Source organism: Mesoplodon mirus, assembly GCF_964341445.2.
Source record: "Mesoplodon mirus genome assembly, chromosome: 4".
Classification (NCBI taxonomy): Eukaryota; Metazoa; Chordata; class Mammalia; order Artiodactyla; family Ziphiidae; genus Mesoplodon; species Mesoplodon mirus.
The window spans coordinates 36,911,665-36,928,962 of NC_138979.1; the positions used below are offsets into that span (position 1 = coordinate 36,911,665).

The 17,298-nt window shown below is 43.2% G+C and overlaps 1 protein-coding gene across 9 annotated transcripts in view; it reads right to left on the reverse strand.

The window, feature by feature from the left end:
• The window catches only part of ZNF592 (zinc finger protein 592), a 60,762-nt gene that overhangs the window by 21,606 nt on the left and 21,858 nt on the right, over positions 1-17,298 (reverse strand). For 5 of the 9 annotated variants that reach the window (XM_082618866.1, XM_082618863.1, XM_082618860.1 and 2 more), the window contains one exon: positions 8,732-10,994. In XM_082618866.1, the coding sequence (XP_082474992.1) occupies positions 8,732-10,975 (2,244 nt within the window). In that variant the 5' untranslated portion in view covers positions 10,976-10,994. Of the gene's footprint in view, positions 1-8,731; positions 10,995-11,253; positions 11,378-13,481; positions 13,849-15,997; positions 16,254-17,298 lie in introns of those variants that run through there. The other 4 variants (XM_082618859.1, XM_082618858.1, XM_082618865.1 and 1 more) reach the window with 3 other exon arrangements.

Consider the following 17,298-nt stretch of genomic DNA (forward strand, 5'->3'; position numbering starts at 1 on the left):
GGAGAGATATACCATGTTCTTGGATTGGAAGAATCAACATTGTGAAAATGACTCTACTACCCAAAGCAATCTACAGATTCAATGCAATCCCTATCAAACTACCACTGGCATTTTTCACAGAACTAGAACAAAAAATTTCACAATTTGTATGGAAACACAGAAGACCCCAAATAGCCAAAGCAATCGAGAAAGAAAAACAGAGCTGGAGGAATCAGGCTCCCTGACTATACTACAAAGCTACAGTAATCAAGACAGTATGGTACTGGCACAAAAACAGAAATATAGATCAATGGAACATGATAGAAAGCCCAGAGATAAACCCGAGCACATATGGTCACCTTATCTTTGATAAAGGAGGCAAGAATATACAGTGGAGAAAAGACAGCCTCTTCAATAAGTGGTGCTAGGAAAACTGGACAGCTACATGTAAAAGAATGAAATTAGAACACTCCCTAACACCATACACAAAAATAAACTCAAAATGGATTAAAGACCTAAATGTAAGGCCAGACACCATCAAACTCTTAGAGGAAAACATAGGCAGACACTCTATGACATAAATCGCAGCAAGATCCTTTTTGACCCACCTTCTAGAGAAATGGAAATAAAAACAAAAATAAACAAATGGGACCTAATGAAACTTAAAAGCTTTTGCACAGCAAAGGAAACCATGAACAAGACCAAAAGACAACCCTCAGAATGGGAGAAAATATTTGCAAATGAAGCAACTGACAAAGGATTAACCTCCAAAACATACAAGCAACTCATGCAGCTCAATATCAAAACAACAAACAACCCAATCCAAAAATAGGCAGAAGACCTAATTAGACATTTTTCCAAAGAAGATTTACAGATTGTCAACAAACACATGAAAGATGCTCAACATCACTAATCATTAGAGAAATGCAAACCAAAACTACAATGAGATATCATCTCACACCAGTCAGAATGGCCATCCTCAAAAAATCTACAAACAATAAATGCTGGAGAGGGTGTGGAGAAAAGGGAACCCTCTTGCACTGTTGGTGGGAATGTAAATTGATACAGCCACTATGGAGAACAGTATGGAGGTTCCTTAAAAAACTAAAAATAGAACTACCATACGACCCAGCCATCCCACTACTGGGCATATACCCCGAGAAAACCATACTTCAAAAAGAGTCATGTACCACAATGTTCATTGCAGCTCTATTTACAATAGCCAGGACATGGAAGCAACCTAAGTGTCCATCAACAGATGAATGGATAAAGAAGATGTAGCACATATATACAATGGAATATTACTCAGCCATAAAAAGGAACGAAACTGAGTTATATGCAGTGAGGTGGATGGACCTAGAGACTGTCATACAGAGTGAAGTAAGTCAGAAAGAGAAAAACAAATACCATATGCTAACACATATATACGGAACCTAAAAAAAAAAGAAAAAAGAAAAAAACATGGTCAGAAGAACCTAGGGGCAAGACGGGAATACAGATGCACACCTACTAGAGAATGGACTTGAGGATACAGGGAGGGGGAAGGGTAAACTGTGACAAAGCGAGAGAGTGGCATGGACATATATACACTACCAAACGTAAAATAGATAGCTAGTAGGAAGCAGCCCCATAACACAGGGAGATCAGCTCGGTGCTTTGTGACCACCTAGAGGTGTGGGATAGGGAGGGTGGGAGGGAGGGAGATGCAAGAGGGAAGCGATATGGGGACATATGTATATGTATAACTGATTCACTTTGTTATAAAGCAGAAACTAACACACCATTGTAAAGCAATTATACTCCAATAAAGTTGTTAAAAAAAAATCACATCAAAAAAACCCCAAAACAAAACAACTTAAGAATAAACCTGACCAAGGAGGTGAAAGACTTATATCATGAGAACTATAAAACACTGATAAAGGAAACCAAAGATGTTTCAAAGAAATGGAAAGATATCCCATGCTCTGGGATTGGAAGAATTAGTATTGTTAAAATGGCCACACTACCTAAAACAATCTACAGATTTAATGCGATCCCTATCAAATTAACCAGGACATTTTCCACAGAAATAGCAAATAATTCTAAAATTTATATGGAACCATAAAGGCCTCAGAATTGCCAAAACAATCCTGAGGAAAAAGAACAAAGCAGAAGGCATAACCCTCACAGACTTCAGACAATATTACAAAGCTAAAGTAATCAAAATACCATGGTACTGACACAAAAACAGACATATGAATCAACGGAACAGAATAGAGAGCCCAGAAATAAACCCACAAACCTACAGTTAATTAATCTTTGACAAAGGAGGCAAGACTATACAATGGAGAAAAGACAGTCCTTTCAAGCAAGTCATGTTGTGAAAGCTGGAGAGCCACATGTAAATCAATGAAATTAGAACACACCCTCACACCATACACACAAATAAACTCAAAATGGCTTCAAGACTTAAATATAAGACATGACACCTTAAAACTCCTAGAAGAGAACGTAGGCAAAACATTCTCTGACATAAATTGTACCCATGTTTTCTTAGGTCAGTCTCCCAAGGCAATAGAAATAAAAGCAAAAATAAACAAATGGAACCTAGTCAAACTTATAAGCTTTTGCACAGCAAAGGAAACCATAAACAAAACAAAAAGATAACCTACGGACTGGGAGAAAATATTTGCAAACAATGCAACCAACAAGGGCTCCATTTCCAAAATATACAAATAGCTCATACAACTCAATAACAAAAAAAACAAACAACCCAATCAAAAAATGAGCAGAAGACCTAAACAGACATTTCTCCAAAGAAGACATACAGACGGTCAGTAGGCACATGAAAAGATGCTCAACATCGCTAATTATTAGAAAAATGCAAATCAAAACTACAAAGAGGTACCACCTCACACAAGTCAGAATGGCCACCATTAAAAAGTCTACAAATAGCAAATGGTAGAGAGGGTGTGGAGAAAAGGGAACCCTCCTATACTGTTGGTGGAAATGTAAATTGGTGCAGCCACTATGAAAAACAGTATGGAGGTTCTTCAAAAAACTAAAAATAGGGCTTCCCTGGTGGCGCAGTGGTTGAGAGTCCGCCTGCCGATGCAGGGGACACGGGTTCGTGCCCCGGTCTGGGAGGATCCCACATGCCGCGCAGCGGCTGGGCCCATGAGCCATGGCCGCTGGGCCTGCGCGTCCGGAGCCTGTGCTCTGCAACGGGAGAGGCCACAACAGTGAGAGGCCTGCGTAACAAACAAACAAAAAAAAACTAAAAATAGAGTTGCCATATCATCCAGCAATTCCCACTCCTGGGCATATACCCAGACTAAACTACAATTCGAAAAGATACATGCACCCCTATGTTCATAGCAGCACTATTTACAATGGCCAAGACATGGAAGCAACCTAAATGTCTCTGGACAGATGAATGGATAAAGAAGATGTGGTATGCATGTATGTATGCACACACAAACACACACATTGGAATACTACTCAACCACAAAAAAGAATGAAATAATGCCATCTGCAGCAACATGGATGGGCCTGGAGATTATCATACTAAGTGAAGTAAGTCAGAAAGAGAAAGACAACTACCATATGATATCACTTATATGTGGAATCCAAAATATGACACAAATGAACTTATTATGAAACAGAAACAGACTCACAGACATAGAGAACAGACTTGTGGTTGCCAAGGGGGTGAGGGGATTAAGGAGGGATGGATTGAGAGTTTGGGATTAGCAGATGCAAACTATTACATATAAAATGGATAAACAACAAGGTCCTACTGTATAGCACATGGAACTATATTCAATATCCTGTAATAAACCATAACGGAAAAGAAAAAAAAAGAACGACTGAATACATAAACATACTGAATATATAGAAACCAATAACTTCATTATAACACTACCACTAAAAATAATAGAGGAAGTCACCTCATACCGATTAGGGTGGCTACTATGAAAAAAACAGAAAATAACAAATGCTGGTGAGGATGTGGAGAAACTGGAACCCATGTGCACTACTGGTAGGAATGTAAAATAGTACAGCCACTGTAAAAAACAGTATGGGGACTCCCCGAAAAATTAAAAATAGAATTACCATATGATCCAGCAATTCCACTTCTGGATATATATCCCAAAGAACTAATATTGTACAACACAATAACCGTTTTTTTAAATTAGTTTCTGCTTTGTAACAAAGTGAATCAGTTATACATATACGTATGTTCCCATATCCCTTCCCTCTTGCGTCTCCCTCCCTCCCACCCTCCCTATCCCACTCCTCCAGGCGGTCACAAAACACAGAGCTGATCTCCCTGTGCTATGCGGCTGCTTCCCACTAGCTATCTACCTTACGTTTGGTAGTGTATATATGTCCATGCCTCTCTTTCGCTTTGTCACAGCTTACCCTTCCCCCTCCCCATATCCTCAAGTCCATTCTCTAGTAGGTCTGTGTCTTTATTCCTGTTTTACCCCTAGGTTCTTCATGACATTTTTTTTCTTAAATTCCATATATATGTGTTAGCATATGGTATTTGTCTTTCGCTTTCTGACTTCACTTTGTATGACAGACTCTACGTCTATCCACCTCATTACAAAGGGCTCAATTTCGTTTCTTTTTATGGCTGAGTAATATTCCATTGTATATATGTGCCATATCTTCTTCATCCATTCATCCGGTGATGGACACTTAGGTTGTTTCCATCTCTGGGCTATTGTAAAAAGAGCTGCAATGAACATTTTGGTACATGTCTCTTTTTGAATTATGGTTTTCTCAGGGTATATGCCCAGTAGTGGGATTACTGGGTCATATGGTAGTTCTATTTTTAGTTTTTTAAGGAACCTCCATACTGTTCTCTATAGTGGCTGTACCAATTCACATTCCCACCAGCAGTGCAAGAGTGTTCCCTTTTTTCCACACCCTCTCCAGCATTTATTGTTTCTAGATTTTTTGAGGATGGCCATTCTGACTGGTGTGAGATGATATCTCATTGTAGGTTTGATTTGCATTTCTCTAATGATTAATGATGTTGAGCATTCTTGGAGTATAACCTTTAAAAATTGTGAATCACTATATTGTACACCTCTAACATAATATTGTACAGCAACTATAATAAAATAAAATATTTGATCACATAGAAAAAGAATTGAAAGTAAGGTCCTGAAAAGATATCTGTACACCATGTTGATAGCAGCATTATTCATAATACAACTGGAGGCAACGCAAGTGTCCATCAGTGAATGAATGGATAAACAAAATGTGGTATATACAACAATAGAATATTATTCAGCCTTCAAAAGAAAGGAAATTCTGTCAAATGCTAAAACATGCATGAACCTTGAAGATATTATACTAAGTGAAATGAGCCAGTCAAAAAGAGACAAACACTGTATGATTCCATTTATGTGAGGTACCTAGAATAGTGAAATTCACAGAAACAGAAAGTAGAATGGTGGTTGCGAGGGGGAAAGGGGAGGGGAGAATAGGGAGTTGTTATTTAATAGGTTTAGAGTTTCAGTTCTGCAAGATGAAAAGAGTTCTGGAAACTGATTGCACAACAGTGTGAATGTACTTAACACTACTAAACTGTACACTTAAAAAATGGTTAAGATGGTAAACTTTATGTTACGTGTATTTTACCACAATTTTTAAAAATAATAGAGGAGGGACTCTCAAAACACCATTTAAGATTGTTGGGGCATCAATTCACTACTGTGAAAACTGTTAACTGAAGGAAACAAATTTATCCACTTTTCCAACATAAACTGTACTTCAGGGTAACCTAATAGCCCTCAAGGAAGGGGAAAAGATTTTATACAGAATTCCAGCTAATAAATGAGAAATAAATATTAAAATTTAAAACAACCTCCTGCAACTCCTAATAAATACTGACTCAAACAGCAATTATTAACGGCTGCTAAAATCATTAGGTAAAAAGATAGGAAACTTTATAAGGAAGGGATCTGAACATCACCAACCTAAACTCACTGATCAAGTTTAGCATCATTAAGACGGAGACAATCAAGCACATTGTGCCTCCCTGAAGTAATGAATTATGAAGAACACAGTATTCCCATTCCTCAAGACGAATCTAATCAAGCCTTCACTGCTAACTTCTAGTCTACAGATAAAATATGGGGTATAGAACAAATTAACTGTATGAGGAAGCAATTAAACTCAAAATTATCCTGAAAAATTCTCAGGAAGCAATCAGTGAAACCCAGAATTGTCCTGGAAAGTTCTCAGGACACACAAACCAGTTTCTTCAACAAAGCAATGATGTGAAAAATAAGGGGGGGCGGGGGGCCCTTGTTGGGTGGAGTAGGAATAGGTACTGCTCTAGATTGAGAAATTTCAAAGATATAACAAACAAACACAACACTTGGTCCACATTTGGATTCTGATTCAAAACAAGCTCAACTGTAAAAAGACAATTTTGACATGAAGGGAAAATTTGAATATGAATTGTATTAGACAATGTTAAGGAACTGTTATTAATTTTGTTAGGTGTGATAATGACAGAGTTAAACAAAAGCTTAAGAACAAGAAGAAATAATCTCTCTGTGCTGACATCTGCCCAACAAGGTGGCTTGGAATGTAAGGAGAAGGACCCCTCCAGCCACTGCAGAGGGAGGCATAAGTGGTTCAGACTCCCAGGAAGAAGTCAACGGCCCAAACACGCTGTCCTATAGTCCCTCCAGCATAGTGGAGCCCAATCCCACCCCACTGGTCCACTGCCTGCCCCTCATATGGCCTAAAGCTTGGGTACCATCTTGGGAAACCCAAAGCCAACAGCCATCAAGGTTAGATTTTGATCCCAGAACTCAAGCCTTCCCCTTTCCCTGAGACTCTGAGGCCACATTTATTGGCAGGAGATTTTGTGAGAGAATAGAGCTGGACTGAGAGAAGCCTGACAGCAATCCCTCCCTTTCCCTCTGGGGGGCCCTCTTGTCCAGCTCCCACTGAAGGAGAATGACACAGAGAAGATGCAGGATGAGAAGCGTGCCAGCCTGGGATCCTACACCCTGACCTTAGCCTGTTCAGATTTTAAAAGGCGAGTGAAGAAAAGTGTGGGGGGAAAAAACCACAGGCACAGGTATCAGACCTTCACTGGCAAAGGTTCTGATCAGATGACCCAGAAGAAGTGATCCGGTCCAAGTCAACCATGCTGGTACAGCGGGAATACCTGAAGCCCCAGAGGAAAGGGCCTGGGGGACCCACACTCCACCTGACTCATTAGAAAGAAAATGCAAACTGAAACAGAGAAGGTGAAGATGAGAGGCAACAGGGACTTATGGCACCTTGCTGGCCCCTTTCAGGGGCTGCCTACTGAATTCCACCTCCTGTCTCTAGCCCAACACTCCCAAGGCTGGTCTCACTCCCAACAACTCCCTGTTCCTCAAACCACTTTGCACTTTCCCATACCTTTGCCCTATACCTGGAACACCCCTTGCCCCTCCCCCTCCTCCAAACTCATCCTTGCAGGTCCAGCTCAAATGTCATGTCCACGTGGCACCCTCCCTATGCCTGGAACCACAAGGAATTAGTCCCTCTGAGGAACTCTATGCAACTATGTTACAAGCCTGTTTTCAGCCCTTAGCCTGCCACACACTCTAGCAGTTCAGGTGGGGAGCCCTGCCCTTGCTGAGCCATCGTGAGCTCCTGGAAGAATGGTGCGACTTCCTCCTACGGGCAACCCTGCTCTTGACACAGAGCCTCTGTGCACACGTGGGACACTCGATAAACAAGGGCAGAGCTCATCAAGACACCAACAGGTGCGTGGGTCACTGTGAACTGAAGTAAAAAGAGCTGGTCTGCTTTCCTTCCAGGCCTCTGTGGCCCTGGCTTAGGGAGGCTTGGTGAGGGGCTGGGCTTGGCTAAGTTGTTAAGGGAGCCACTTGGAGAGGGAAGAGAAGAGCCTTCTGGAGGCCTGCTTCTTCAGAGTACCTTGCTAATACAGACAACCACCGACACACAAGGTGCCAAAGGGTGTTTTCAGCATGGAATGCCTGAAGTCTCTCTCTCTCTCTCTCTCACACACACACACACACACACACACACACACTCTCTCTCTCTCTCTCTCTCTCTCTCTCTCTCTCTCTCTCAAGTTCTCATCAAGCACAACCAAGAATCGGAACAAGAGATAAGGGAAGCTGCTTTCTTAGTAGTGAGAACAGAGATGAAGGGAAGAGGCCCCAAAGCCTTTGACTCGGGGCCCACATGTCAGTCTACTCTCCTTCCACATCAACCCTGCTATTGGCCCTACGACAGCTTCCCCAAAGGGATTCTGCAAAATCAGCTATGTCCACCGTGGGGCACAACAACTTGGTAAAGACAAGGTAGTCAGAAGTACAGACTGACGCGCAGGGCAGTGATGCACCTACCTCTGCCCCCAAGTTCTTTGGGCACGTGCAAGGACTGTGCTGACAGCTGCCAGAGACCAGGGGACCATCCAGCAGAGCCCTAGCCCCGGCCCAACAATGGACCCTGAGAGCCCACTGGAGTGGGAGCGGAGTGTCCATAAATACACTCGTTAAATCTTCAGGGTCTCCCCTCAGTTGTGGGCAGGATGCTTTTCCCAATAAACACCAAGCACTAAATATCCAGGTGGGTTGCTAACCAGCAAGCCAGATTCCTCTTCTAGGACTCTTAAGATGCCACACTGCCCCACATCAATGAGCTTCTCTCTCCATGCCCAGTCATGGAACAGTGCGAACCAGGGGCCTGACAACTATCACAGAGAGGGTCTGCTTACCAGCCCCTCGGTTTCCTCCGTCATCCTCTGGAAATGTGCGGCCATAGCCATGTAGTCTCGCATCTGCTTGTGACATTCGAGACACTTGATACTGTGCCGGATGAGCCTCACAGGGTCTGGGTAGAGCGGCAAAGCTGGAAGTGGGGGGCTGGCACTGCTTGAAGTGAGGCCATGTTTGGGGGAGGAGGGGGGAGCCGGGGTTGCTGGTGCCATGGAGTTCGCGGGGGCCGACACGAACATTTGGTCCGCAGAGATGGGCTTCACTAGCAGCTGAGAGCACTGCATGACGAGCCCCTTGCTCTTATGGTCACGGGCGTGCCGGAGCAGGCTGCACTTGTTGAAGAAGAGCAGCGTCTGGGAGCACAGTGTGCACAGCACCTCGATGTGGACACTCCGCCGGCCGTAGTGCTGGCTCAGGCTCTTCTCTAAGGCAAACGCATCCCCACACTCCAGGCAGCAGTACCCACTGGCCGGCACGTGGATCCTGCTGTCCACAGGTGGGCTAAGATTTGGCGCGTAGAGGGGCACGGGGTTGGAGCTGTGGAGGACCTTGTTGAAGACCTCCACAACCAGTGGGGCGGCCTTTTTCACCTGGTGGACCAGGGGCACCGACATCTGCGTGAGCTGTGGCTGGCTCCGCCTCTGTGCTGAGGACTTGGCCGTCACAGACGCGGCCACACTGTGAGGGACCAGATTCAGGTTGGCCAGGTGCACGGCTTTGGGCAGGAGGTTGGCAGGGGCCAGGGTGGATGCCTGCAGTGCTGTGCTCTGCTGCTGCTTCTTGCCCATCTGTGAGCCCGAGGCAGCCCCCTTTGGGCCCCGGGACCCAGAGCCACAGCAGGAAGTTGAAGATTCACTGGCTTTTGTCATGCTCTCATCCCCCTTCCTGTCACCCTGGGGGCTCCCTGAATTTGTGCCCACCTCAAGAAAGTGCTCCGCCCCAGACAGGGCAGTGACCTCATCCTCTGGCACCTCGCTCGGGGCCTCAGCAATGGCGCTTCCTAGAGGTGACCCAGCAGGGGACTTACTGGGATCGTCAGGGTCTGGCAGGATCCTTGTGACAGTCCGTTTGATTTCCCCTGATGATGTCTTAATGGTTTTGATTCTGACTTTGGGAATTGCTGGTGGGGAGCTGGCAGCCACAGAAGGGGAGCCTCTGCTGCTGCTGTCACTGCAGATGCTCCGAGGGCTGTCTGATGGCTTGATACTTTTTCTAGTGGCCTCCAGAGGGCTCCGGGGACTCTTTGGTGACTTGGGCATTTTGGGGCTGCCTTTGGAGCCCTCTTTTGTGGGCCCTGAGGGATCCTTTGTGTGGGTAGGCTGATCCTCCTTGGTGACACTGGCCACTCGTTTAGCCTGCAGGGCCACCAAGGCTGCAACACAAGAGGACAGCTTGGAATGAGCTGGCTTAAGACGCTGCCTAGGGGGCACTGACGAGCAGGTACCTAGCTCCGAGGCAAGCCCCTTGGGCTCTCCGATACTGTGGCCGGGGTGGCTGTTGAACTCCAAAGCTTCCCCAAAGAATCGACTGGTATCCAGCTCCTTGTGAGGTTCCACTGCCTTCTGCCCACCTTGCTCGTGCTCCTGCTGACTCCCCAGGGGCAGGGGTTCTGGCTTGGGCTCTTTCTTACAAAAGTGATCAAACATATGCAGCTCTGGGACTGGAAACTTAGTCAGAGCCTCCAGGACCGGGCCCCCCACAGACTCACACCCAGGAGGGGGTGGGAAATAACTGTCAGAGTGCTTGGGCTTTATCCCAAACCCATTATCTTTGATGGCATCCTCGGGTTCGGGGCTGGAGATTGGACTGAACTGGTTAAAAGTTGGTAAGGGCTCTGACTTGGAAGGTTCCAGCTTGCCGGGGAAACTCCTGGTACTATCTCCATTCATGAAAGTGGAATCAAACTTCCCACAGTTGTGGCCTAGGTTGTGGGGATCTGGAGGCAGGTCCGAGCCCCGGAATCCATTGTGTAGGAGGCTGGGAGCGACGTGGTCTTTCTCCGCTTCAAATGACTCCTGGCGGCTGGTGTTCTTGACGATGACACTCACGGCTGGCACATCTGAGGCTGATCCTGAGTGAGACAAGGACACATTCTCATCCATACACATGCCTGGAGGTTTGAGGGGACTCTCATTCTCCTCACTGGGGGTCTGGATGGCCTCCTTGGCATCAAGGCTGGTGGGGTCTGGGATGTCAAAGGCAGCCAGAAGGTCATCAAAATCTGGAGTTTTCATATCCCCCATGGCTGGATGCTGGCAAGGGCTGTAACAGAAACAGAGAACAGAATCAGTGATCACCAGGATCCCACTGGGCTCTGTCCAGCATCATCTTCTTCACAAACCCATCTCGCTAACACACATGCAGCCAGCACGCACATGCACAAATCCCCACGCTATGGGAAGTCACACACCTGAGTTTTACCCCAACAGGTTTCCAAAATGCTGGGGACATTGGGGGAGGAGTGGAAAGAAAAGTTAGCATGTAGTGACAAGCCTGCCTGGCAGGCTCTAAACATTAATACCTGGAAATTCCTGGTTGGTTGCAGAGCCAAAAAGAGGGTACACTCACACCACACTCCCTCAATTTCTCAGGGAATATCATCACTCCATGATCATAAGCATTAGCAAAAAAACAATCACTCAGCCCTTTAAAAAAAAAAAAAGCATGGCTCAGTACCTCCGTTCTTTAGAAAACTTCTGATTCATATGAGACTTGGCTGTAACTTCTCCTAATTTACTCTTAGTAATTAATCATTAACTTTGTATAACTTGGTTTTTTGCTGCATGAATCCAAGCAAATCCAAAATGATTTATCACTGCCAGGATTAAACAAACTCTAGCAGATTATGTCATCCCCTAGGTGTTTTTTTCTCTAGTCAGTGTCTGCTTGATTCCTTAATTTTCACCCCAAATCTATTATTGGTTGGTGAATGGATCACTAAACCTGAGGGACAGGGTGACTCTCAAAGAAGCACACAGTTATCAAACTGGCCAGGGAATAGTTTTAGAGAAGCCCTGAATTTTATTTTAACTTAATACACAAAGGAAAGAAAATCCGCCCGTTTCCTTCATGATCTGTAGAAGCAGAGCTACAAAAACTACTGCAAAGGAGGAAACCCAAGGCCCTATGAAAGAGGCCTTCCCTTAGGAAGTTACTAAAATACTCACACTTAGATAAGACATGAAGCTGCCTGGCTCAAACCTGCTGGAAAGAGGAAGAAAAAACCCCACTATCTCCCTTGTTCAGCCCATAAATCCTGCATCTGCTTCAGCATCCCAGAGCCTTATTTGCTTAAGTATTTCCTACACCATGTTTGTAGTGAAAGCCTTTGTGGATGCAAATTGACACAACTCTTTTAGAAAGCAGTACAGTAGCTGCACAGAACCAGATCAGGGGCAAATCCTTGGGTCCGGGAACCCCACTGCCAGAAATTTATCCTAAGAACAAAAATTCCCAAAAGCTATATGCAAAAGTGTATCGCATTATTAAAACAACACAAAAAGGAGACACCCACATACACACAAAGAATCTAAATGTCCAAGGACAGGGAATGGTTAAGTAACTGATAGACTATTATGTAGTTATTAAAAATCCCAATTATGAAATCTATGTAGCAACATGAAAAATTACTTACAGCGTTAAGATTAAAATAAAAAACACATACAAAAATGTTGTCAAACTATGACAATGTAAAACTAAGTATGCATTTGAGCCAAGATTAAAAGGGAAAAGTAATTTATGCAGGGTGGTGGGATTACTGGTGTGTGATTTTTTCACAACTTTTGTGTGTGTGTGCTGGTAGACTGCCTTTATAATTTTAAAAAGGGAAAATAAAGAAAAAAGAAACAAAAATTAGAACCACAGGGGAACAGCTGGCAGAGAGATATCTATTGCCATCCCATGGGATCAACAGGCTTGCAGGTTTGGTTTCGTGTCCCACCCCACCAAGCCCCAACAAAACACATCTGCCTTAAGAGTTCTCACGGAAAATGAAACAGACCGCCCCATTGGGAAGATATCTAATTATGGTAGATACTAATAAAGTGAAATACCTGTTAACTAAATATGAGTTGGCAGAATATCTCGCTGAAACGAGATGTAAAGTTTCTGGACAACAAATGATTGTCTGGTGGAATAGAACTGTTGGAGCCCATAAGCGAGGGGAATATACTGGATATCAGTGGAAGCAATCAGCATCCCAATACCAAGTGAACCACTATGCAGGCTGATCCCAACTATAAGGAAACACCTATGTGGTATTTGCTTTATAAACTTATCTCCAACTCCCCCCCCCACCCCCCTTCAGTCTAGGAAAAATAGATTGAGGGAGAAGGATGGAATAGATTGGTCTTCTTAAGGTGCTGCGAAAAGCCTGTGGGGGAGGAGGGGTAGTAGTTGGCAGTGTGTGCAAGGATTATCGAGAAGCCTACTGTTGTTTAACTCCAAGTCACAGGGGCTTGAAGCAGAGAGACACAACATGAAAGTAATGATGTTCTCCACACAGAGAAATCTCAGGGATTGGCCGAGAATGGTCAGAGGTCAGAGCAAAAAGTATCTTTTGCTAGGAAAATCAGAGCCAATAAATGGTGTGGTAGCTCAACATCAGCCGCAGGAAAAACTTTTATAACCTTTGAATTTTAAATACCAAGGTTGATACTTTTAAAAACCAAAGATCAAATCCTGTTTTCTATTTAGCCCTAGTAAGGACAACCAAAATCAGCAGCAATCGATAACTGTTAAAAGACTTACAGTGGGGGACTTTCCTGGTGGTCCAGTGGTTAAGACTCTGCGCTCCCAATGCAGGGGGCACAGGTTCGGTCCCTGATCAGGGAACTAGATCCTGCACGCTGCAACTAAGACCTGGTGCAGCCAAATAAATAAATAAATAAATATTAAAAAAAAAAAAAACCTCACAGTGTGCCCAAGTGTCTGTATTTCTTCAAACACTGCTCTAAAGTAAGTATCACATTGTTTATAAGTAGAAAGTAAAAATTAATCAAAATGTACCCTGTTATAAAAGCAAAGGAGAGGGACTTCCTTGGTGGCGCAGTGATTAAGAATCCGCCTGCCAACGAAGTGAGAGAGTGGCATTGACATATATGCACTACCAAATGTCAAATAGATAGCTAGCGGGAAGCAACCACATAGCACAGGGAGACCAGCTCGGTGCTTTGTGACCACCTAGAGGGGTGGGATAGAGAGGGTGGGAGGGAGATGCAAGAGGGAGGGGATATGGGGATATATGTATACGTATAGCTGACTCACTTTGTTATACAGCAGAAACTAACACAACAATGTAAAGTAATTATACTCCAATAAAGATGTTAAAAAAAAAAAAGAATCCGCCTGCCAATGCAGGGGACACAGGTTCGATCCCTGGTCCGGGAAAATCCCACATGCCGCGGAGCAACTAAGCCCTTGCACCACAACTACTGAAGCCTGTGCACCTAGAGCCCATGCTCAGCAATAATAGAAGCCACCGCAGTGAGAAGCCCACGCACCAAAGAGTAGCCCCTGCTCACTGCAACTAGAGAAAGCCAGTGCACAGCAAAGAAAACCCAACGCAGCCAAAAAAAAAAAAAAAAGTAGAAAAAAAAAGCAAAGGAGAAACTGCAAAGAAAAAGACTACCAATAAAAAGTTCTATTCATCAAAAACCTGTCAACACATAGTTAAAAAGCAAACAACCAAAAGGAATATTTGCAACATATAATAATTACTATCATTAATATCTTTATTAATATGTAAAAGACCCTTAAAAAGTAGTTAGTAAAAGATAATCAACATATTAGAAAAATAAGCAAAAGTGATGAGCGGGCACTTAAAAAAAGAACAACCACAAATGGACAATTCATACATACATAACAAAAGTTGCAACCTCACAAAAAATTAGAGAAACACAAATTAAAATAATGAGAAACATTTTTGGCTTATTAAACTGACCAAAGTTTTCAAAAACTAATAATCCTCAATGTTGGCAGAGATGTGGCAAAATAAGCATTTTGAAAGTAATAGAAATTGATACAACCTGTCTAAAGAGCAATTTAGCAGTACATACATAAGGCTCAATAATTCCACTTCCAGATATTTATCTTAAGGAAATAGAGATGCATGTGACAAAAATAATCATTACAGAATTATTTATAACAAAAAATGAGATACAACCTAAAGTCCCAACAATAGGAAGTTGGTTCAATAAATTATGGTCTATTTACACAATTAAATACTAGGCATCATTATAGATCAATATTTAAGACTATGAGAAATGCTCCTAAAATGAGGAAAAAAGATACTGAAGTGTACACACAGTACAATCTCTATTTAAAACAAAAAAATTTTTTTTACTATACATAGTTCTTAAGAAAAAGCCTAGAGGAATACTCTAAAATGTCAAAAATATCTCAACAGATAATGAAATTATTTTCTTTCCTTTTTATCTACATTTTCAAATTATTTATTCAAATGATTTATTTCAAATTTTATTGCTTAAGTAATTTTATTAAATTATATTTTTAACCTATGGAAAGAAGAAATTAGGCAGGCCAAAAAAATTTGAGGCACTTGGGGCTTCCCTGGTGGCACAGCGGTTAAGAACCCACCTGCCAATGCAGGGGACACGGGTTCAAGCCCTGGTCCGGGAAGATCCGACATGCCGCGGAGCACCTAAGCCCATGCGCCACAACTACCGAGCCTGTGCTCTAGAGCCCACGTGCCTAGTGCCTGAGCTCCACAACAAGAGAAGCCACTGCAATGAGAAGCCCACGCACTGCAATGAAGAGTAGCACCCACTTGCGCAACTAGAGAAAGCCCGCATGCAGCAACGAAGACCCAACACAGTCAAAGATAAATAAATAAAATAAAATAAATAAATTTATATTAAAAAAAATTTGAGGAGCTTCTTACAGAGGACTCTAAAAATCATCACTATAAAACTCCTGAAGCACATCTGGCATGACTCAGCAAGGGACTGCCAGCTAGAAAATCGGTGAAGTAACTTAATTAAAATTAAAGGTGTAGTCAAAATAAAAAGCTTCAGCATACACCAGTGTCTGCAACCTGTTGCAAGCAGCCAAAGTTGGAAAGAGCATACCACAGACGGCTGCCTGCCTACCTTGCCTGGGGGCAGTCCTCAGGACCCAGAGGTGATGGCCCCTGCCCCATGTCCACAAATACCAGCCTAGGAACCATGGCTCACCCCCTGCAGAGCACTCAGCAGGGTTTCCCCTGAAGCATCTGAACAAGCTAGATCCACGCATGGTGAGCTCACCCAGTGATCTAGAATGGCCTAGTCAACAGGCAAGGCAGGCTCCTCGGTTCTCTGAGCCCTAGGCCAAGAGCAAATTTCACTCAAAGGTGAGAAGGTGGAACCATGCTATGATACATACAACCCCCTTGAGGGTGAACTGGCAGACTGACGTGTATCCTCTCAGGGTAAGTTTCTATTCAGGGAAGATCTGGAAACTAAAAAAAAAGTTAAAGTGAATATAAATACCCAGTATTTATTACAGGGTCTACTAGCTGCCCAAGAAATTTTGCCAAGCAGTTAAGTAAACATATCAACTAGGTGAGAGGGAGGGAAGAACACCTTAATTTTAAAAGGGCCTCATCAGGCCTAATTAACCTATTCAAATTCTTTCAGGGGAGAAAAACAATATGATTATGGCAGAACTAGTAGGCAGAATTTCTAATGCCAAAATTCCACCAAAAAACAACAAACTGAATTCCATGTTGCTTGTATGTTTGTCTTTATGTGATTGTCATTTATGGGAAACCATGAACCACGGTGTTTTTTAACCCATTGACCAGTTCTGGACTGGAGCTTGATGCTTTCATAAATTGCCTAGAATGACAGTGCCCAACCCACTGGGGACCCAACTTCATATCCACAAATGTGTTCCCAATGACCAGCCATTAAAAACACCACTACTGAATGAGAGTCCATGAAAAAATTAATTTGAAAAGGAGGTCTCAATGCTTTGGGAACCAATAATCTAGCAGAAAAACATTAGGCTGTAAGATTCATGAGGGAAGAGACTTATCTGTCTCGTTCACCACTGCATTCTCCATTAGGCAGTCAATAAATATTTGTTGAAGCAATAAAATGAAACCTTCAAGACTGCAAATGGCCTAAAAGCTGTTCCAGAAATGAAAATGCGAAATTAAAAGACAAGTTCTAAGGAGGCCGTATGAATAGGCGAAATTATGGCAAAGGAGCATCAGTGAAAGCAAATGTGAAGGAACGTTTAGGGAAAAGCAATTCCAATTATACTAGAATGTATATGGTTATGATTAGAATAATGGGTTCTAAGCTAAACTGTTCAATAAAGAAGCATCAGCTTAGACTGTTCCCTTAAGACACCATGTTGCATGTTTCATCACAAAAGGCCCAGAAAACACTGGGCATTATCAGAAAGGACACTGGAAACAAAATAAAACTTGCGATCCTGCCCTTATTCACAACCACTCAGTGTCCACAGAGAGACGTGCTGAGCAGTTTTGGCTCCCCACACTTTAAGAAAGATGTACCAGGGCTTCCCTGGTGGCGCAGTGGTTGAGAACCTGTCTGCT